Here is a 23482-nt window from a genome sequence, read left to right as displayed (position 1 = left end):
TCCCAATCTGGGGTCCATGGACCCCTTGGTAAGGCTGCATGGCATAAAAAGGTTAGGAACCTCTGCTGTATAAGAACACTGCTGTTGTTAGGCAAGGAAGGTAACTTGTAAAAAGGTCATTATTGCTGTTATTTTGGAAAGCATATATATTTGAAAGCAAAATGAAAGCAGTGTGTGAGCCCAATGGTGGAACTGAACAATTTTCCTTGTGTTAATTCAAACAAGGATAAATGTTATGTGCTGGTATGCTCCTAGAGCAAGGATGTGGTGGCTGTTGTGCTGCTCCTCAATTCAGTTTGTCTGGTGATCAACAGCTACATGAATTAGTCTCCTTTTTGCCATAACTGATGTGTAGAATGAAGAACAGAGGTGGTGATGGTTGGATAGGAATATTATAAAAAGCAACCAAAGCATTTTTGATGAAGGCAGCTTGCAATTTGTTATCTATTCAGTGACACCTAAGATCTATTCACAGTGTAATCCGTATCCCTTTATTATTGTTAGAATTTATGTATTGCCTCAAAATACTTCATGGAATTTTCCAAGAAGGTTATATGGTAAATGTGGTTTCATAGAGCAAGTTCAGCTCTCTCAGGATAAGATAAACAGGGTGCTTAATTTCATGAAACCTGTGCCTAAGAATTGTTCAGTATACTCGTTTGTTCGTTATGTGCTGTGTCATATTACCGAGGCAATCATGGTCTTTCCATGACCATAATTATCCTGGCAAATTTTTCTTCAGAAATGGTTTGCTATTGGCTTCTCTGGGCAGTGTCTTTTACAAGATGGGTGACCCCAGTCATTATCAATACTCTTCAGAGATTATCTGCCTGGCATCAGAGGTTGCAAGACCAGGAATTGTGATATGCACCAACCGCTCATACAACTATCCACCCTCCCGTGGTTGCACGTGACCTTGATTGGAGGGCTAAGCAGGTGCTATACCTCGCTCAAGGGTAACCTGCAAGCTAGTGGAGGGAAGGAGTGCCTTACACCTCCTTTAGTAGAGACACATCTCCACCCAATGTACTAGGTGCCCTATTTAAGACAGTGTTTTGGAAGCAACTTTTCATTTTGAAATAAGTATTTATTTCCTTTACAATCTGCATTAATATAGTTAATGAGGATTTCAGTGACTGCAGTCAGGCTAGTTACAGGGCAGTGAAAAACATGCATGGAATACCTTGTTTTCATCTTATAATTGATTCTATAAAGCAAGCAAGCCCAAACTGGGACAGTATACTTTGTAATTTGGCACCATCTGTTAGAATTCTCAGATCATAGCTATGTTGACAGATGTTGTAACAGATTTTGGCAAGTTTTATCTGTTCAAATACATAGTGGGGTAGAACTTTAATAGGAAATGTAATTGTATTATAAGTGCAGTAAATTTCAGTGAAGTAAGATCAAAAGTTATATTTAATCATCCCACCATGGCTTTGTCTAACTAGGTCTCTTACCACAGGTATTAATTCAGATGAGCTAGAATGCACTTTTTGTTTTGCTATGTACGTAATATTTTTAAAGAGGTCTGATGTTAAAACGATCTCGTTCTTTCAAGGTGTATATGACAAATAAACTATTCTTGTGCTTCCAGCTGGGTACAGTTATCAATTTTAACTGATGTTTCAATGCCAGACTTTGCCAACTTCATCAGGGATGATGCTTAGGTGCTTCTAGTCCAGTGGTATATATAGCCCCGTTGTCTATCCCTCCTGAGTGGTTAGTCCTCATCCAATCAGGCTTCTGCTGTCCTGCCTTGCTTACAATCAAATTCCAGTCCTGATTGTAGTCAGAGGGAAATGTAAAATTTGCTTTTGAGCCTGAGACAAAATAGTTCAGAGGCAAAGTCGGCAAACATCCTTCACTTTATAAATAAGATAAATTTCAACAAAATCTGTTTCTAACTCTACTTACTTCATTGAGCCAAAAAAAAATCTGCAAATAGTGAATCAGTGCATGATTAAATACAATATAGTATACATTTTCCCAATTTGTTATATACAGTGCCTATGAAAAAAAGTATTCACGCACCCCCCCCCCCCCGGAAGTTTTCATGTTTTTTTTTACAACATTGAATCACAGTAGATTTAATTTGGCTTTTTTTGACACAACAGAAAAAAGACTCTTCCATGTCAAAGTGAAAACAGATCTCTATAAAGTAATCTAAATAAATTACAAATATAAAACACAAAATAACTGATTTCATAAGTTTACAGTCTTGAGTCTGTGTGGATAGGTCTCTATCAGCTTTGCACATCTAGACATTGCAATTTTTCCCCATTCTTCGTTACAAAACTGCTCAAGTTCTGTCAGACTGCATGGAGATCATGAGTGAACAGCCCTTTTCAAGTCCAGCCACAAATTCTCAATTGAATTGAGGTCTGGACTCTGACTTGGCCACTCCTGGACATTAACTTTGCTGTTTTTAAGCCATTCTTGTGTAGCTTTGGCTTTATGCTCGGCGTCATTGTGCTGCTGGAAAACAAATCTTCTCCCAAGTCGCAGTTTTCTTGCAGACTGCTTCAGGTTTTCTTCCAGGATTTCCTTGTATTTGCTGTGTTAATTTTACCCTCTACCTCCAGAAGCCTTCAAGGGCATGCTGCAGCGAAGCATCCCCACAGCATGATGCAGCCACCACCATGCTTCATGGTAAAGATGGTGTGTTTTTGATGATGTACCATGTTTGGCTTATCAAACATAATGACCAAAAAGCTCAATAATGGTTTCATCAGTCCATATAACCTTCTTCCAACTGACTTCAGAGTCTCCCACATGCCTTCTGGCAAACTCTAACCGAGATTTTGTGGGAGTTTTTTTCAACAGTGGTTTTCTCTTTGCCTCTCTCCCATCTCAATCACTGAAGCTTGTAACTCCTCCAAAGCTGGCATAGGCCGCTTGGTGGCCTCCCTCACTAGTCCTCTTCTTGCATGGTCACTCAGCTTTTGAGGACGGCCTGCTCTCGGCAGAGTTACAATTGTGCCATGTTCTTTCTATTTCTTGAAGATTGACTTAACTGTACACCAAGGGATATTCAGTGACTTGGAAATATTCTTGACTCATGACTTGTGACTTCTCAGTGATCTTTTTGCAGAGTTGCTTTTGTCTTCATGGTGTAGTTTTTGCCAGGATGCTGACTCACCAGCAGTTGGACCTTCCAGATACTGGCGTGTTTTTACTATAGACAAGTAAAACACCTTGACTGCACACAAGTGATCTCCATTTAACTAATTATGTAACTTCTAAAACTAATTGACTGTACCAGTGATGATTTAGTGTGTCATATTAAAGGGGGTGAATACTTATGCAATTAATTATTTTGTATTTTATATTTGTAATTGGATCAGTTTGTAGAGATTTCTTCACTTTGACATGAAAGAGATTTTCTGTTGATCAGTGTCAAAAAAAGCAAAATTAAATCCGCTGTGATTCAATGGTGTAAAACAAAACATGAAAACGTCCAAGGGGTGGGGAGGGGATACTTTTTATAGGCACTGTATCAGTTACTTGATTTACAGTACTTTTAATTCAGGATCTTTGAGAAAACTGATATTCCTTATATTGAATGTGATGACACACTTGTTAACAATACAATCTAATGAGCATATACTTTGAATGTGCTTTCAACAAGCATTATCTCTGTGGAGTAAGTTCACATCACAATATTAATATTGAATGCAAAATTAATGTCTACAATATTATGGTCACACAAAATGTAAATAGACTTTTTCAGCCATTACATCAGCACCACTCAACAATCAAGCAACCACTTGCACTGATCTCATTACATTCTATCTGCATTTCCACATAGCCCTCAGCCTTTTCTCTCTTCCACCCACACTCGGCAAACTCCACTCCCTCGCAGATTCTGCTGCACACTTAATTTTGGGGATGGAATTTGCAGTCGCCAGTTAATCTACCAACCACTATTCTTTGTTATGTGAGAAGAAACTCACATGATCATAAGAGGAATGTGCACTCTCCAGAAACATGGCCATGGACTTTGGGATTGACCAGATTGCCGGAACTGTGTGACCATGGTGTTACATTAGGTGTGCAACTGAACAACCTAATATTATTGCCCAATGGTAGACTGATATACTCTCTTCTGATAAATCTGCAGTTATTGCACTTTATTCTAACTGAGCCGCCAGTGCTGTCTCCAGCAATTTTGTTTTCATTTTCACCCCTCCTTTGCTAATGAAATGGGTTAAACACACAGATTTGTTTGTATTCAAATGGAAATGTATGTTGTCAATTCAGTTTAAATGCAGTTTATAAAACCTGTGTTGTTTGTTACTCTGAATCGTGATTTTTTGCAAACTGCAGACTATATGTAGCACGAGTCTTTGTAGTAGCGAGTCACAGTATCTAATTCTGTTTGGCCTGAAGCAATGAATGTGGTGTGCCAAAAATGTGTACTCAAGTTGTTGACTTGCTATTAGTTATATTGTAAATGGCATTTCAGTGTATAACAGGCAACAAGTTCAGATAATGAATCTTATCTGAACTCTTTGTGGGGTGGGGGGGGGGGGGGTCACATAAGGAGATTCTCAAACCACTATTCTAAACTGGTCTTAACTAACAAATGGGATATTAATTTGAAGTGGTCTTGGCATTTGCAGTGGATCTTGGTATAGGGGTTTGCTGATCTCTATCCTTGTCTTCTCAATATAAGTTTTTCCCCCATTATACATCACTAGAAATGTTATTTCAAGCTTTCTCCTTCCTGAAGTAAAGATAATCCTATGGAGTTCAATACCATACTAGTTATAGTTGACTGTTTCTTGAATTTGGAATGCTGGCAAGCATTTTGAATGTAGGTATTGCAATCAAGCCCAATCCTTTTCTCTCCTGCTGTCTGTCAGGGTAACATTTTGAAGTAGAAAACATGACAACTATTTCCTCACCACATCCCACCCCACTAGGTCAGGAATGACAAACCCATTTTGTCGTCCTCTGATTGACAACTGATATAAAATTTGTGCATTGGTTGTTTGTCAGTCTGTGTGTATTTCTCTGTTCTACTATGAAAGCCTGCAAGAAAGATTGAATGGGTTAGATCTTTCTTCCCTAGAATTAGAAGACTGAGGGGAGATGTGATGGAAGTAATCAAAATTATGAGAGGTATAGATAGGGTCAATGCCCGCAATCTTTCTCCATTGAGGTTGGGTGAAACTACAACAAGATGTCAGGGTTAAGAGTGAAAGGTGAAATGTTTAAGGGGATCATGGGAGGAAACTTCTTTATTCAGCAGGTGGTGAGACTGTGGAATGAGCTACCAGCGCAAGTGGTGGATACAATTTTGATTTCAACATTTAAGAGAAATTTGGATAGGTACATAGAGGGGAGGGGTATGGAGGGCTACAATCCAGCTGCAGGTCGATGGGACTAGGTAGCTTAAATGGGGTGGCACAGACTGGATAGGCTGAAGGGCCTGTTTCTATAACTCTAAAATGAATCTCGGTATCAAAATATACATTCTTTGATAATAAATTTACTTTGAATCTTGAGCCTTTAAATTCAGGCATATTTTGTCCATCTTTGTATTGTGTGTTTCAATGCAGCACAAGTTTTGAGGGCATTTAGAATTTTTAATGTACATGTACTGCAGAGAACAGGTGCAAATCCTAAGTTTTAATTGGTGCAAAAAAAGACGACTACTAGAGATTGGAACTATATTCATTAAATATGATTCCATTAATTTGTGGTTGTAGTTGATGACTGTGCGCATTTCCTTCTATCAGAGCTACTCCATGGCAGTTTACCTTGTAAAACAGTTGTCTTCTGCTGTGTTGCTTCAAAGACTACGAGCAAAAGGAATAAGAAACCCGGACCATTCCAGAGCATTAAGTAAGTGCAAAGATTAACAAGTTAAAAATTTGCATAAGTAATCAGACAGTGCCTTTATATGATTAAAAATCAGTGCTACTGATCAAATCTGTATCCTTTCTGGTTAGTATTGATTTTAGCCAGTCATAAGAGTTTAATCTAATTCCAGCCATAAATACACTGTTAGTTCATGATATACTGAAAGTGTGTTCATTGTTGCCATGTCAACGGGATCTGTCATCTTTTCTCTTGCCTCACTAGTGATACAGTCTCAGATTCAGGTTAATTTATTTATCACATGTACATTGAAACATAATGAATTCTGTCGTTTGCGTTAACAACTAACGCAACCTATGGGTGTGCCTAGGCAGCCTGCAAGTGTTGCCAATTTCTTTCAGTTCCAATTCTGAAAGTGTAATGGAAGGTGCCTTTATAGGTTACAGTAGTCGCAACTGTCATTGGTTTTCCTCCATGACTTGAATAGTGCATATCAGTAAGCTATTTGATAGTAAAGGGATGGTTAGCCCTGCTGAAATAGGTTCTGTTCTGTTCTGCCATAGTCATGCACATTATTAAGCACGGTTCATGGTTCATACCTTTGAGAACCCTACTGGGTTTTACTTTTCCATAAACAAAGACCACAAACCCCAGGCAAACACTACAGCCAGGTTTTCTTGCTGACGTATCAGTAGTGATCTAAGCCTTATGCGATTGTGAACCTTGTGATGCTCTGCCACATTATTTAAACCACTTTATGATGTTTCATGAAGACCAGCCAGCAGAAAGACCCCATATAGCTTAGTTTTTAAAATGATATGTCAAATGGCACTGTTCTCCAGTAATCTTAAAAGTGAAGTAATGTTGAATCATGAGCCATAAAGAACAATGCTTTTTGTGTGCATAAAACTTTAGCCTTTAATGTGCTTCATTTTTCCCTTTTGAGCTTTTCAATTGATTCTACGTGTGCCAGGTTTTATATGTGCATTGCCAAACTGTTCACAAGTACTTTTAACATCTGAGCTCAATTCTGTTCCATCCTTTTCCAATATTTAGAAATGCATTAACAATTGGTAAATGACAGGAAGTTGACTGGTTTTTCTGCCACTAGGTTAAAGAGTAGATTCAGTTGAGTTAAGCTGAGATTGATTAACCAGAGCAGGATCTGGGACCTCTTTTGAACTGAAATTTTGTCTTACACTTGCTGTCTGACAGGTTGGGAAAATTCATGCTTGTTTACTTTTTTAAAGAGTTAAAATTTGAAATGATCATTACTTGGTTTAGAAGCATGCTAATTTAAAAAGGTTGCGTTTGTTGAAACATTTGCTGAATTATGAAAGCTGCTGTTTTGTGTTTTTTTTTAAAGTGTGATGTGCCAAAACTGTATTTGTTCTTCAGCATTTAACTACTGTGCTGACTTTACACTTGATGTTCCATTAAAATCTAGCTGCAGCAATTTTGGCTAAGTGCCCAAGTAACCACTAATTGACTGATCAGGCTAAGTGATTTCTGTTTACTGTATAGTTCAGCTATTTGAAGAGCTCAAAAGCACTGCAGGATTAATGTTGAAAATGAACAATTAAAAGTAGCTCAACTGTTCTGGTGTAGGAGACCAAGTACTTATTTATTCATCAGTATTCTAAACTTTAAAAAAAAATTCTCAGAACTGAATGTTTTAGCTCAGAATTGATCATTGTAGCTAATGGGATCTCTTGATTCGATTTAATTGCACTTTGGAAGGATTTTTAATTTCAATGTCTTAGCTCATCATCACAAAGTCGCATCATCTCATGACCACAACTCAGAACTGATTCTACAATCTACAAATTCATTTTCAAGGACTCTTTTACAACTCGTTTTCAGTTATTTTGTTTATTAGCAGTTTGTCTTTTGCACATCAAGTTTTTTGAGCTGTGTATGCTTCAGTGCAAGGGGTATTGTAGGAAAGGCGGATGAGCTTAGGATCAGCACATGGAATTATGAAATGTAACCATTAGGGAGACTTGGTTGCAGGTTGGGCAGGACTGGCAGCTCAGTGTTCCGTCATTTTAGACATAGAGCCGGAAGGGTACCATTATTAATCAGGAAAAATGTCATGGCAGTGCTTGGTTAGGACGGACTGGAGTCCTCATCTAAGTGAGGCTTTATGGGTAGAACGGAGAATAAGAAAAGTACGACCACGTTAATGGGATTGTATTATAGACCACCCAACAATCAGCGGGATTTAGAGAAGCAAATTTGTAGAGCGATCGCAGACTGTTGCATGAAACATAAAGGTGATAATAGGTGATTTTGACATTCCAAGTATTGTCTGGAACTCCCATGCTGTAAAGAGGCTGGATGGAAAAGAGTTTGTCAAATGTGTTCAGGAAAGCTTCCTTCATCAGAGCACAAGTCCCAACTAGAGAGAGTGGGATATTAGATCTCCTATTAGGGAATGAGATAGGGCAGGTGACAAGTTCGTGTAGGGGAAAACTTTGCATCTAGTGATCATAATGCCATGAGTTTCAAGGTAACTATGAGAAAGGAAAGGTCTGGTTCTCGGGCTGAGATTCCAAATTGGAGAAAGGCCAATTTTGATGGTATCAGAAAGGATCTGGCAAATGTGCATTGGGCTAGGATTTTCTGGCAAAGGTATACTTATTAAGTGGGAGGCCTTCAAAAGTGGAAATTTTTAGAGTACAGAGTTTGAATGTGCTTGTCAGAATAAAAGGTAAAGAGAATATGTGTAGGGAACCTTGGTTGACAAAGATATTGAGACCCTGGTTAAGTTTAAATAAAAATGGAGGTACATAGCAAGTATAGGCAAGTACGAACAAAGGAGGTACTTGAGGAGTATAAGAAATGTCAGAGAACACTTGAGAAGGAAACCAGGAGAGTTAAAAGAAGGCATGAGGTTGCTCCAGTTGAAGGAGAATCCACAGGGCTTCTACAGATGTGTTGAGAGCAAAAGGATTGCAAGGGAAGATCAGAATGATAATCTATCCATGGTGCCAAAAGAAATGGAGGAGATCTTAAATAGTGTTTGTATATTTTTACTTGTGAGATGGACACAGAGTCTGTAGAGGTGAGGAAATGCAGCAGTGAGGTTGTGGACCATATACAGATTACGGACGAGGAGGAGTTTGCTGTTTTGAGACAAATTAGGGTGGATAAATCCCCAGGTCCTAACAATATGTTCCCTCAGACCATGTGGGGCGCTAGTGCAGAAATTGCAAGGGCCCTAGCAGAGATACGTATCTAAAACATCCTTAGCCATGGGTGTGGTGCCGGAGGATTGTTGTTCTGTTGTTTAAGAAAGGCACTAAGAATAATTCAGGAAATTATAGCCCGGTGAGTCTGACACCAGAAGTGGGAATATGTTCTAAGGGACCGGATATATAAGTATTTGGATATTCAGGGACTGATTAGGGATAGTCAACATGGCTTTGTGCGTGGTAGGTCCTGTCAAAGTAATCTTAGATTTTTTTTTGAGGAAGTTACCTAGAAAGTTGACAAAGGCAAGGCAGTGGATGTTGTCTACCTGGACCTTAGCAAGGCATCTGACAAGGTCCTGCATGGGAGGTTGGTCAAGAAGGTTCAGTCATATGGCATTCAAGATGAGGTAGTAAACTAGATTAGACATTGGCTTTGTGGTAGAAGCCAGGGAGTTGTTGTAGAGGGTTACCTCTCCAACTGGAGGCCTTGATTAGTGCTGTGCCACAGGGATCGGTGCTGGGTCTGTTGTTGCTTGTCATCTACATCAGCGATCTGTATGATAATGTGGTAAACTGGATCAGCAAATTTGCATATGAAAAATTTGATGGTGAGGACTATCAAAGCTTGCAGTGGGATCTGGACCAGCTAGAAAAATGCACTTAAAAATGGCAAATGGAATTTAATGCAGACAGGTGTGAGATGTTGCACTTGGTAGGTCCTACATGATGAGAGAGGGGGCACTGAGGAGTGCGGTAGAGCAGGAGGATCTGGGAATACAGATCCATAATTCCTTGAAGGTTGCATCACAAATAGATAGGGTCATAATGAAAGCTTTTGACACATTGGCCTTCATAAGTCAATGCACTGAGTACTGGAGTTGGGATAGAAAACCTACAGCACAATCCAGGCCCTTCGGCCCACAATGCTGTGCCAAACATGTACTTACTTTAAAAATTACCTAGGGTTACCCATAGCCCTATATTTTTCTAAGCTCTATGTACCATTGATGTTATATAGAAATTGTATAAGACATTGGTGAGACCTAATTTAGAGCATTGTATTCATTTTTGATCATCTACCTACAGGAACGAGATAAATATAATAGAAAAGGTGCAGAGAAAATTTACAAAGAAGGTGCCCAGACTTGAGGATCTGAGTTATAGTGAAAGATTAGGACTTTATTCTCTAGAACATGGAAGATTGAGAGGAGATATAATAGAGGTATTCAAAATTATCAGAGGTATAGAAAGGGTAGATGCAAGCTGGCTTTTTCCACTGAGGTTAGGTGAGATAACAACAAAAGGTTATTGGTTAAGGGTGAAAGGTTAAATGTTTAAGGAGAACATGGGGGGGACTACTTCACTTAGAGGGTGGTAAGAGTGGGGAACTAGCTGCCCCTGCAAATGGTGGATTTGGGGTCAATTTCAACATTTAAGAAAAATTTAGTTAGGTACGTGGGTGAGAGGGGTATGGAGGATTATGGTCTAGGGACAAGTCAATTGGACTAGCAAGATTAATGGTTCAGCACAGGCTAGATAGGCCAAAGGACCTGTTTCTGTGCTGTAGTGTTCTACGATTCTATGATTAAGTTATGCAGAGTTTCCAGGATGAATGTTTTTAAGTAAACTTAACTTGTTTTTAACCCCATTATTCTATGAATTGGTGACTTCATTACTTTGATTACAGACATTTGTTTCTGCATGTAATGAACTTCCCCTGGGCTGTTCAATTTGCTCTGCAAAGGCAAGCTATTCCTCCTTTCCAATTGATTATGTGACAAACATCTTTCAAAATGTATCATAGCAATTTCAGTATAAATGATGAAAACAGCTTGCCATGCAAACTCTGATTCTCTGTTTCCTGGAATCAAAATGTGGTATTCTTTGGCTTCAAATTGTCTTCCTCTTAAATGTGCTAGCACATTGATTGGTCTTTATTTGTTAATGATAGGAATTGCCCAAGGGGCAATCCTTGAAGCTTGTTAGCCAGTGGTCACAGGCTGTTCACTCTCAGCTATATCACAGCTGAATTGGATCTTTGATATCCGTTGATTGTAGGTTCTTGTAAGGGTTAGTGAATTGTAATTAAGAATGGAAGCCCTAACTTTCTTTCTGTTAGAAAAAACAGGTTAAATGAATTTTCGTATGCCTAATAGGGTGAGAAAGTTCTGAGAAGACTCATTAAATCTTGAGCTTTTTAACATCAAGCAAGGTCTTTATCCATTCGGTTTTAGAAAGCAGTGGTACATTCAATCAGAGGTATAATTCTTACCTCAAAAGTCAGACTTGTCATATGCACGTGTGTACAATGAAAAACTTGGGAGTAATACCATAGGCTCATAGTGTTAGACATCATTAGCAAGAAAAACATAAATTATACAAAATAATCTAAGAAAGAACAAAACTAATACAAAATAAAATCTCTGTCGTGTAAGATTATTAGGTTGTTGCTATTATTGAAATAGCAATTAGGATTTTGCAGGTTGTTTCAAGAACTAAATGGTTGAATGGAAGTAGCTATTCTTGAACCTGGTGGTGTGGGACATCAGACTTCTATACCATCTGCCACAGCTGTGAGAAGATCGCATGGGCATCTTTGATAGAAGTTGCCTTCTTGATGCAGTGCCTCGTGTAGGACCTTTGATGTGGGAAGGAGGTGCTTGTGATCTTTTAAGTTTTTTCCTTAAATTTTTGACTTTTATTGTATTTTAAATCTTCCCAAATTCATTTTGTAAGGTCTTTTCACTCTCACTGGTTATTTGCACATTTTTTTCATTTATTTATGGAATATGCAGATTATGAACTATTCCATATTTTATTGCTACTTTCTCTGAGACAACAGCTTGTGCCATTGGTGCCTTTTGTGGCCATGTGGCCTGCAAAAAACGCTGATGAACTTAATGGTCTTAGCAGATACCAACAAGCTTGCTTTAGGAATTCAGAACCAATCTTGCCAGCAGGAGTCATGGCACAGTGCAAAAGAAACTTAGAGCGCCCTGACAACATCAAGTAGTCTGTGTCCAGCTGTAATTTCTCATCCTCCTGCTTATTATAGTAAATGAAAGCTGATATAACACGTAATTAGTCTGCTGTTTGTTGCTATCAATGGTGATTTTATTTTTCGGCACAACCTTTCAAAAGACCTGTACTTCTGGATAGGTTCCAAAGGTGAAAGTCCCAGTGCTGCCGCTTTTAGTTAATTAAAGCCCTTGCCAAATGTGGCTTTGACCAATAAATAAGATCTAGGAGCACAGTGGATGTTACTGCTGCCACCACAGTTCCAAAATAGAATTTGAGCCCAACAAATGAAATGTTTCTGTCTTGGGCCAAATTTGTTTAGAGGGTGAACTGGCTGATCTTTGCTTCTCCCTTTTCCTTACTCTTTTCCTGTTCTGTTCTGTCCTTTCATTTCTCTCAGAGTATAAGAATCATGTACAACTGTGATATATTTGATAAATAATGAGGCAGTCCTCATTAAGGGATTGGAGGTGGAGAGCGTCAGTAACTTCAAATTCCTCGGCATTATATCAGAGGATCTGTTCTGGGACCAGGGTGCAGGTGCCATCACATCTACTCTCTTAGAAGTTTGTGTAGATTCATTAGCCACCTAAAACTTTAGATGCACAGTGGAGAGTATCCTAACTGGTTGCATCACAGCCTGATATGGAAACACCAATGCCCAGGAACAAAGATGTCTACAGAGAATGTTGGATACAGCCTAGTCCATTACAGGCAAAGTCCTCTCTTCTATTGAATACATTTACATGGAGCACTGCTGCAAGAAAGCAACATCCATCATGAAGGATCCCCACCACACAGGCTATGCTCTCTCTCCTCGCTCCTACCATCAGGTAAGAAAGACATACCACCAGGTTCAGAAGCACTTATTACCGTTCAACCATCAGGCTCAAGAACTGACGTGGATGACTTCACTCAGCTCAACTCTGAATTGATTCCACAACCTACTGACTCACTTTCAAGGATTCTACAACTCTCACTCTCAGTATTATTTATTTATATCTAAATCTGTATGTGTAAATTTTAAATACAATGCCTTCTTTTGCACATTGGTTGTTTGTCAGTATTTATATATAGTTTTTCACAAATTCTATTATATATCTTTATTTTCCCATAAATTCCAACAAGAAGATGAATCTCAGTAGTATATGGTGACATACACTATTTGTACTTTGATAATAAATTTACTTTGGGGGAATAAAAAACATGATCTTGACGGTTCTGTTTAGAATGCTGGGTGTGAAGGTATTTGGACAATGGTTTTCAAGTGCATAGTCAACTGTTCTTTGGAATTGCTGCTTTTATTGTTCCCTCTGTCTCTTATAGAATTTGGTTCATTTTACACAGAGTAAGCTGTAATTTTTTAATGTCTGTTAAGGCAAAAGGGAGGGTGTGAGCAGAGTGTGATTCTTGTTCCAAGAGCTGTAATATGTAGAAATGATCTGTTGGAAGGAGAATTGCCCGCCTCTTAGGTCACTCCTAGCCAGAAACTTCCCATTTCCTCTCAGCCCCACAGGGTTTATACTATGTAGGCAGATCATGCACAGTGGTTTAGTGGTGCCTCAGTTTTTAACAGGAAGGGACAAAAGAGGAAATGTAGACTAGATTCAGACATTAAGTAAATATTTATGTTCACACTTTCAGAGTGTCGTGAAGTAAAACAGTAAAGTCAGTTGTTGTTCCTGTAAGCTGTATAATGGGTGTTTGTGATTGTATTAAGATAAAGCTTGCTTCTGTCACTGGAAGCTTCTGTACTGCAGAGCACAAAATGATGCCAGATCAGAAAGTTTCATTGTTATGTGGTCAGACAGGATGGTAGTGCTGATGTTACAGCTGAGGAGGTGCAAATAAAATCATGGGCATGACTATAATTACTGTACAATAGCTCCAGCTGTAAATTTTATATATGTGGATGTCAGATAAGGATAGAACGGGGATTGGCTGTGATTACCCCAGATGGTGGTAAGCTTACAGCTGCAGTGTACTAGCATAATGTGTACGTGAGAAACAGCTTTTGAGAGGGTACTGAGGGTATCTATGAATCTGAGGAGAGGGGGGAGGTTGTAACTCGTACAGTGTCTGTTTTGTATTAAAATAATATCTCAAGTCAGATTTCTTAAGTAATTGGGGAAAAAAATTCTTCTCTTCCACATGCAGTCAAAGAAAAATTAACAGCTGATCCTGACAGTGAAATCGCCACAACCAGTTTGCGGGTGTCTCTTTTGTGTCCTGTGAGTACAACCATATCTGAATTATTAATGATTAAATTACCTTCTCTTCCTCTTGCAGTGTTTATTAACTGTTTGTTGTCTGAAACACTTATATTCAATGTTATTGATTACCAGATATAAAGTAAATGTTATTCATAGATTTAGTAACTTGCTTATGGTGCAACATGAATACTGACTTTGTGCTTAACATTCTGTAAAGTTGTCAAGCTTTTATAAAACAAAATGCTGGCCTAACACATAAAATACTGAAGGAACTCGGGGGTCAAGCAGCATCTATAGAGAAGGAAAACAGTCAACGTTTGAGGCTGAGACTCTTCATCAGTATCTAATGAGGGGTCTTGACCCAATTTTTGACTGTTTGTTCCTCTACATAGAATTTACTTGACCTTTTGGATTTCTCCAGCAGCTTGTATGTGTTAATCTGGATTTCCAACATCTGCAGAATCTCTTGTGTTTATGATTATGCGAGCCTAGACTGTGAGCTCAGTTTGTGTAAGTATCGGGTGCAATAGAAGTACAAAAGATGCACATCCTAGTTTGGTGACAGTAATAGCTGAAACAAATTTTCAATGTACTTACGCACAAATTCTTCCAAATGACTTATAAAAATGTCTTTGTTTTTGTTCAATCAGCTATACATGTCTAACACCTCATTTAAATCATATTCATGGTTCCCCTGATTTGCCCTGAAAACATTTTCTTCAAATGTTCTCCCAGCTGAGGTGGATGGCCCATAGCCAGCTCAAGAGTCCAGTCTTCATGTGGTGGTGTGGTCACACTTAGTCCTGTGCTCACCTTTGACGTCCACTAATATGCACCTCCCAACAGGTAACACCGTGTAATGATTGGGAGCCGGAATTCACCACTACAGAAATTAAAAATTATATTGGGGAAAGGAAAATAAGTAAAGGGAGTTGTCAATAATTGTCAGAGCACTAGGAGCGTTGAGCAGTACAGAATATGTGTCTGCATAAATAAGCCATTTGGGATATTTTTCTGTACAAGCTGAAATGTAGAATACAAGAATACAGCACTGTGCTACAATTTAACCTTAGCTGTATATAATTCAACCTCAGCTGCATGCGACTCAACTACCTGCATTAGGGGAAGAATTTTCTAGCGAGGACTTAGAGACTTACAAAGATTAGTTCTTTGGTTAGTACTTCGATAATAAATTTACTTTGAACTTTGGAAATTTTATTAGTTAAAATACTGGGATTGTTTTCTTTATTAAGATTGCTGAGGGGAGATTCCTGGAATTTGAATGGCGATGGCAGTGCGCTCGGATGCAGCAGCCTCTCTGAGTCCAGACAAAGGTGCAATTGTTCGTCCTTTATGTCTTTTACACAATCGCAATGCACTGCTGGATATTAAGAACACCAAATACTTCAGGTCTACCCCACCACCGAGTTGCTGGATAGCAGTCGGGCCAAAATTGTTGTGCACCATGTTGAGGCCTGCTTCAGCCACTCAAGGAAGAAAGCATCAGTGTCGGTGTGTGGAGGCAGTGCATGTTCCAACAGACGGTGCAGTGATTGTCTTGGATGTTTTTGTTGCGATTGCAGGAACCTGGTGGATGTTGGTAATGTAGAATACTGCAGCCCAAGTCACTGGTTCGTTGACAAGACCAACAGCGGGGAGCTGTGTTGCCTCAGTTGCGTAGACAAGGCCCTCATGCCTCGGGTTGCCTGTTGTGGTTGCTGGGAAAGGAGACACCAGAGCTGGCTGCGTTCTGGGTTCCATGTTGGGTTGCAGACTGGCCCTTCCCGTCAGTGCTGACCTTCATTGTTCGCTCAGTGGAAGACAAGTTGGATTGCGTTCGTCTGTAGCTGTACTTGGGGAAGATGAAAAACTGCTACTGACTTGTACTGCAGAAATACGGCTCCAAGACAACATCCCAGGCACTATCAGTCAACAGGCAATGACACGCAGAGACTTGGGCTATATTATTTTTTTAATTTTTGTTTTGTAGCTGTACTTTGCACCTTGGCCCTAGAGGAGCACTTCTGTTTGACTGTATCCATGTACATGGTTGAATGACAATTAAATTTGAATTTAATCCGAGCTGCCAATGAGGTTGGAGGGGGTAGAGGCAGGAGAAGCATAGTTACAATATAAGGATTGATTAGGTGTGGAGTGGTTAGAGGTGAGAATGGTGGTGGAAAGGCATAGTTATAAGTTAATGATGGAGAGGACATCAGAGCAAAGATAATTTAACTCAAAGAGCAATACTCTGACATTTGCTGACTGAAAGTTTTCCTTCTTAACTCCATTCTCCTGCCTTCTCCCGTAACCTTTGCAACCTAACCAATCAATAACCTATAAATCTTTGGTTTAAGTATACCCAATGACGGTGTCTACTGTTTTCTGGGGCAATGAATTCCTCTCTGGAAATAACTACTCTCAGGAAAGAATTTCCTTCTCATCTCTGTTCTTAAAAAAAGTCCTTTGTATTCAGAGGCTGTGCTCTCTGATCTCAGACCCTCCCACTATTGGAAATATTTTCTCCATGTCCACTCTATCTAGGCCTTTCCCCTCATTCTTCTAAACTCCAATGAGTGCAGATGCAGATGCAGAGTTATCAAATGATCCTCATATATTAACCTTTTTATTTCCAGATCATTCTAGTAAACCTTCTCTGGACCCTCTTCAATACCAGCACATTCTTCTTTGAATATAGGACCCCAAATTGCTCACAATACGTCAAATACTTGAAAGAGCACTTGATGATCTATTGCCTACAAGGAAATTGGCTGTGAACTGGGTTGCTGTGAATAATGTAACTCATAACTAGCACAGGCATTATGGGCCAAATATCCTTCCTTTCTATAACTCTATGATATTGATAACACCACATCTTTAAGACCTTAACATTAATGTTAGTGCACATGTTGGGCGTCTGCAATGGCATGTCAGATTTATTCATCTAATGTTAATTGGCTAAGGTGCTCCCATTTGCTTATTATTTTACTTGGAAACTGGTTGGCTTTGAGCTTCTGAATCGCAATGCAAATAAAAATGTGAATGCACAGCAGATGAGATAGCACCCAAAAGATGAGCTGATAAGACGTACAAAAATGCTGGATGAACTCAGCAGGTCGGGCAGCATCCGTTGAAAGAAGCAGTCAACGTTTTGGGTTGAGACTCTTCGTCAGGACTAAAGAAGGAGGGAGCAGGTGCCCTATAAAGAAGGTGGGGGCAGGGTGGAAAACCAATCAGAGGAAAGATCAAGGGGATAGGCAGGAGAGGTGAAGAAGGAATCTAAGGGGAAAGCACTGTGGGTAGTAGAAGAAGGCAGAGTCATGAGAGGTGATAGGCAGCTAGAAGAGGAGACAGAGTGAAGGTGGGATGGGGGAAGGGAGAGGGAGGGAATTACCGGAAGTTGGAGAATTTGATGTTCATACCAAGGGGCTGGAGACTACCCAGACGGTATATGAGATAAGCTGATAAATTTTGAGTATATTCAGATGACATTTGAAAAGCCTCTTGCCTTCAGAAGTGCAGTATACTCTCAGCCATTCCAGTGCCCATGAGGAATGCGAGTTGCCAGTTGCATGAATCTGCCATTTGCCTGAGAGTCAAAAAAAAATCATATCACATTCTAGTATTCTATGCATAAACATTGAAAGAAATTGCCAAACTATATATCATCTCCTTACACTTTTAAATAACAGTCCTTACACTGGTATTCTGTATTTTAAGGCTAAACAATATTAATGTAAAATATAGCAAAAATAAATCAACTGAATGATTATACTCACCATCACTAGAAGTATCAGATCTTTAGAGGATAGCACTACTAATCTGCTATACCTACAACTGCATTGCCATTACTTATAATCATTAATGAACTAAAAATGCCTTTTTGCACTTATTTTGCATAGCCCTTGAAATAAAACTTATCCAATATAGTGAATGAGCAGCATACAGTACAGTTTGAGACACTTGGAACTGACTGTCATATGTATACAAACAAAGCCAACTTACTGGCTATTATGCCGCTGGCGTTTGGGGCAGCAATGAAGGTCTTCTATATCTGTTTGTCCATACTGTCACACACAGTTGAAGAAGGATTCTTAATTGCTGTTTCCATACCAATTTTTTTTGACCAGTAAGGGTTAGCCCTGAGCTGAACCCTCAAAACGAGGACCAGTAGAGTGCTCTTAGCCTGACCTCTACCCTTTGAGCTGCTTGGCATGGCTGAGTCTACCAAGAGACAAAACACAAGGCCCTGACTCTAGTCAACATAGCTCTCTGGGTCATTGAGGCATGTAAGCCTCCAAACTCTACGAGGTTGTGGTCCTCTTGTGGGATACACACAAAGAATCGAGAACAAATTGTGTTGAAGGCTATAATGATTGAGAACAGACTGCAATGTTGTGTGCTTATAAGTAGTTGACACATTGAAACCTGGCATGCCAAATTCAAATTTATGATTTTGGGGGGAAAAAAACCCAATTCATAATACTTCCAGTAATTTTCCCAGTTCCATGAGAGTTCTGGATGTATAAATACTGGGTCAGTGAGTTTTGTTGCACTTAGCAAAGTTGCAGCTTTAAGTTGATTTTTGCTCATTTAATGTTAATTCTCACATAAAATAAGTTAATTTCACTGGCATTTGTGAAGTTGAAGATATCTTTTCTTGAAAGTGAGGTGATGTTTGAAGGTATTCTGGATAATTTGACCAAGAGACCGTATGCTTCTTTTTCCAGCTGGGCAAAATGCGTTTGACGATCCCATGTCGCGCTATAACTTGCTCACATCTCCAGTGCTTTGACGCAACACTTTACATTCAGATGAACGAGAAGAAACCGACGTGGGTTTGTCCAGTGTGTGATAAGAAGGGTCCTTATGAGCATCTAATTATTGATGGGTGAGCAATTGATACTGGAACTGATGTTTTAAAAAATACCTTGCCTAACCACTCTCTTCTTTGGGTTTAAATGTGCTTTTGACCATGGTGTTATCTTTGAGCAGTATTTTTACTGAAAACACCATTTCGTGAAAACATTGAACACCTAAGACACCTTGGAGTGGGGCAAATTATGATCTAGGTCAGGAATTCCCAACCTGGGGTCCACAGTTTGGATCCATGGCATTTTCTTTTATTATTACGTAGTTCAGTCTAGTTTTTTGTACTGTCGTGTAACACCATGGTCCTGAAAAACATTGTCTCATTTTTACTATGCACTGTACCAGCAGTTATGGTCGAAATAACAATAAAAGTGACTTGACTTGACTTGAAAAAAAGATTGGAAGATGGAAGATGGGGAACTGCATTAAATGATATCCATGAATTCTGAAAAAGTCTTGTAGATGTTACATTAGAAGCAAAGCAAAATTTGGGAAACTCCTGCAAAATACTGGAGGAACTCAGCAGGTCAGGAAAACTTGATTTGCAGCATTTCCAATGCTTTTGTATTCAGATCTTCTGCGCTTGAGTTGCTATTTTTAATTAAGTATAATGCATTTTCAGATACCCCGCACTCCAGATCAGCCATACGATGTTTAAATGTGTTCATATATTTTTCTGGCAATGGAGTTGTGTTTACATTGCCAGGTGATGATCAAAAATGTTTTATGTAGTGCAGTTTGCATCTTTCCTACATTTCTAAATTTTCTTTGTTGAATATTGTATATTGTACGTTGATTCATCAGGCACCTGACCTGTTTTCTAAAAAATGGCCTGAAAGGGCAACAATATTCATTATAGGAAGAAATCTGTTGTTTTTGCTAACTAATTCGAGTGACCAATAAATTATACTTTGTGGTGATGTTAGCAATGAGAACGAACAGGGAGGCTACTTAATAGCTGAGTGGTAAATGTACTGAAAAGTAAAGCCAGAAACTTTGATTGTTCTAATGTTTTTAGTTGATTTTAACCAGCATGTATCCCTTGTAAAATGACAAATACCTTCTGCTCCTCAGTCAGAAGAGAAAGGTTATTTAGAATCCCCATGCCAATAATGACCTATTGGAAAGCAGCTTTTCTGACATTGAAACAGTCAGACTTGGCTATAATACAGTCTACAGTTCCTGTGTTTGTTTTACGCTGTCTCAAGCAAGTATTGCATCTCCTTAGAGAGAACCCAATTAGAAATTGGTTGAAAACCTGCATTGGGAAAGAAGAGATTTAAAGGAAATTTTTTTAACTGATTTGGAAGTTTTAAGCAGTTTATCAGGTTGTGTGATGATTGTTCATCTATTCCATTCTAATTATCTAGTTAAATACCATTTTCTCATGAGCTCTTTTTAAAACCTTCTGTGCATTCCCACTTTTTCTCTCCTTCATCACTGCCTCAAGCTTTTTATCATAAGTGTTTCGAGCTTAATTTACTCTTGTTTAAAACCAACTGACATCTCATTTTTTAAAGATAATTTATTTGGCAACATATTTTCCTATTGCCCTTATTCTGCACGTATGGTGGTGGGTGTGATTCTTTGATTCAAAGTTCGCTCAGAGACTTGCATTGGGTTTTGTTTAATAAGCAGCATGATTAAGATGCTGGCATTTGCTGTGTCTAGTCACCTGACTTGGGTGAAAGTTACAATGGCAAATGCTTGAAGCTCTTTGGCAATGTTCCCTCTTTTTTTTAAACAGCTGCATGTAGCAACCATTGCTCTGAGCAGGAAATTTTTTCGTGACCTGAAAACTGCGTGGCACTTTTTATTTTGTAATATGCACGTCAAGCAAACACAGACCGCAACTCACAACACAAGAAAACAATATCAGACAGTCAAAACAACTGACAGGCACAATAGCAAAAGTAAAATGTTTTAACTAGATGGTGTCGGCATTCAGCAGGCAGACAGTTTATTAACAATGAGTACCGACTTACATTCTGTGTCTACGGTTACAATTTGTAACAGTGTTGTAACTTGAAACAAAATATAAATATGTTGAAGCTCTAAAACGTTTCAAAGTAAAGGTTGTGATGCTTATGGATTAGAAAATTTATGAATTACATTAGTTAACACAATTTATTTCACAATTATATTAACATAGATTTTTAAATTATGTTTTTCATAATTTAAAATTATATTAACATTGTATAAAAGAAAATTCCAACTGCGCTGGGAAAAAAGACAATGTGTGTGGGAGCATTTCAATTGCCATGTGGCTGAGACGAATGGTGCTCTTTGATGTGGCATTTTGGGTTTCTCTGCCTCCCTAGTGTTTGTGCTCCCTTTCAAGGAAGGGGTGACCAGAATGAACCTTGAAGAAAGAAGAAAATTAGGGAAGGGAAAAGACTATGTGGAATGTAAACTGAAAAGTAAAATGACTGAAGTAAGGATCAATAGATTAGAAAAGCTACTTGTCTGGTAGATCTGATATTTTAGCAAAGTGCTGTTTCTGACTTGGTACAACAGGCTGAATAGCTCGTGGTCTGCTCATCTAATTGGAGGATAACGTGGAAAAGAGAAGATGGTTTCTAGCATTATGCTGTGGTAAGGTTACAATGCTGTAAAATGTACATGGTTTACTGGTTGGAGGTGGGTTCAATAAAGGTCATAGGTGCAAGCTTGCAGTAAATCACAGACATTTCCTTCTGCCTTCATAGTACCAAGACCAAAGGTGCAGTGAAGGGTGATTTGTTTAAAAAGAAAATCCAAATTCAGAAAGGGTGATTTTTTTGAGGAGACTGTGTTAGTTTTGGAAATGGGTATAGTTTGGATAAAAGAAAGCTTCGTGGGAAAGAGGTCTTAGTGGTGCTTGTTGTAAATGTATAAATGAAACATTATATAACTAAAACATTAGATTTCCACACCACTCATGTGGTCTGCATTATCCAAATTAACTGCCTGCAGCCAAAGCACTTTAAATTCTGTGAGATCAGTCAAATCTCAGTACAATGTTTTTCTGATTTGTGTATAGTTTGGATGACCTCTGCCCCTCGGCTTTCACATCTACATTGCATGGCATGATGATAATTATATGCAACACAACAAAAATCTGAAAAATTAAGTTTTACCCCTAGTTTGGTAATTAGTATACAGCACTAATACCATTCAGTTTGCTGCTTTGTCATTTCTGGTTTAGTTTTTTAGTTGTTGGATATTAGAGAATGCCTTGGGGTTTGCTTCACTTCTCAAGCTGGTTATGATTTGGGAGAGCCATTCCCACCTTGACTAATTGTCAGTTTTTGAGATTGTTGTCCAGTAGGTTGAAGAAAATTGTTGTTGTATATCACGCTCTTAAATTCACCTGTAAGCACATCACCTGTGCGAGGAGTGGAATCCATTACCAGACTGTGGACAAACTAGCAGAAAGTGTTTCTTTGGGATTTGTATCACTTACATCAGTGTCAGCATATTCTGTGAAGTTTATAATGGCTTTCTAATAGTCTCCAGTTCAGGAATACTAGGTGACCACTAATGCCTTGTCATTACTAAGAAGGGTGGCTCTGATTATTGGATTGTTGACCAGGTTTCAACACAGAGCTGAGACAGGGTTAGTGGCCAACTGTTTCTCTGGACAAAGGAAGTTTAAATTGAATATGAAACACTTGAGTATAAATTATTTCTAAAGTGAGTCTGTCATTTGTTGAATTTCCCCATAGGGATGAATAAAGTATCTATCTATCTATCTATTTTAGTGGATACTATATTGTGAGTTACTAGATTCTATAACTTAAACATTCCTTATTTTGAACAAATGATAAATTTTCACTGAAAATATTCAACTATTTTAGAAAATTATTTTTTTCTCTGCAACGGTGCACCTAACTAGAATGCTTCTAGAGAATAGAAGATGCATGAAGCCTGTGAGATCTCCGAATTCAGTTATGAATCATGAAAATTCTCAAACTCTGGGATCGAAGGAGAGTTTTTAACATTTTATTCTATTTAGAGATACAGCACAGTAAAAGTCTGTGCTGCCCAAATGTACCTATGTGACCAATTAACCTAACAACCCACATGTCTTTGGAATGTGGGAGGAAACCGCAGCACTGGAGGAAACACATGCAGTCGCAGGGAGAGAATGTACAGACAGTGGGGGAATTGAACCTGTGATGTTGGCACTGTAATAGCATCGTGCTACTGTACCGTTTTGTATTTTGATATTTGATTTAGGTGTTTCCTGTTTTATTCGTTTATTTACTTTGCTCCATCTTTCTTGATTTGCAAAAATCTGTTGATCTTTGTCTTGAAAAATCTTAATTATCCCAGAATCCCCAACTCATTGGAGGTGTAGTTCCAGATTAT

The 23482-nt window shown here is 38.7% G+C and overlaps 1 protein-coding gene across 6 annotated transcripts in view; it reads left to right on the top strand.

Annotated features, from left to right (window-relative positions):
* Positions 1–23482, top strand: part of pias1b (protein inhibitor of activated STAT, 1b) — a 201469-nt gene that overhangs the window by 151016 nt on the left and 26971 nt on the right. For all 6 annotated transcript variants that reach the window (XM_073032623.1, XM_073032626.1, XM_073032628.1 and 3 more), the window contains 3 exons: positions 5748–5853; positions 14202–14275; positions 18988–19148. In XM_073032623.1, the coding sequence (XP_072888724.1) occupies positions 5748–5853; positions 14202–14275; positions 18988–19148 (341 nt within the window). The remainder of the gene's footprint in view (positions 1–5747; positions 5854–14201; positions 14276–18987; positions 19149–23482) is intronic.

This window comes from Hemitrygon akajei, chromosome 30 (assembly GCF_048418815.1).
Source record: "Hemitrygon akajei chromosome 30, sHemAka1.3, whole genome shotgun sequence".
Lineage (NCBI taxonomy): Eukaryota > Metazoa > Chordata > Chondrichthyes > Myliobatiformes > Dasyatidae > Hemitrygon > Hemitrygon akajei.
Note: the sequence above shows the minus strand (reverse complement) of the source record. Positions and strands in the feature narration are given on the sequence as shown.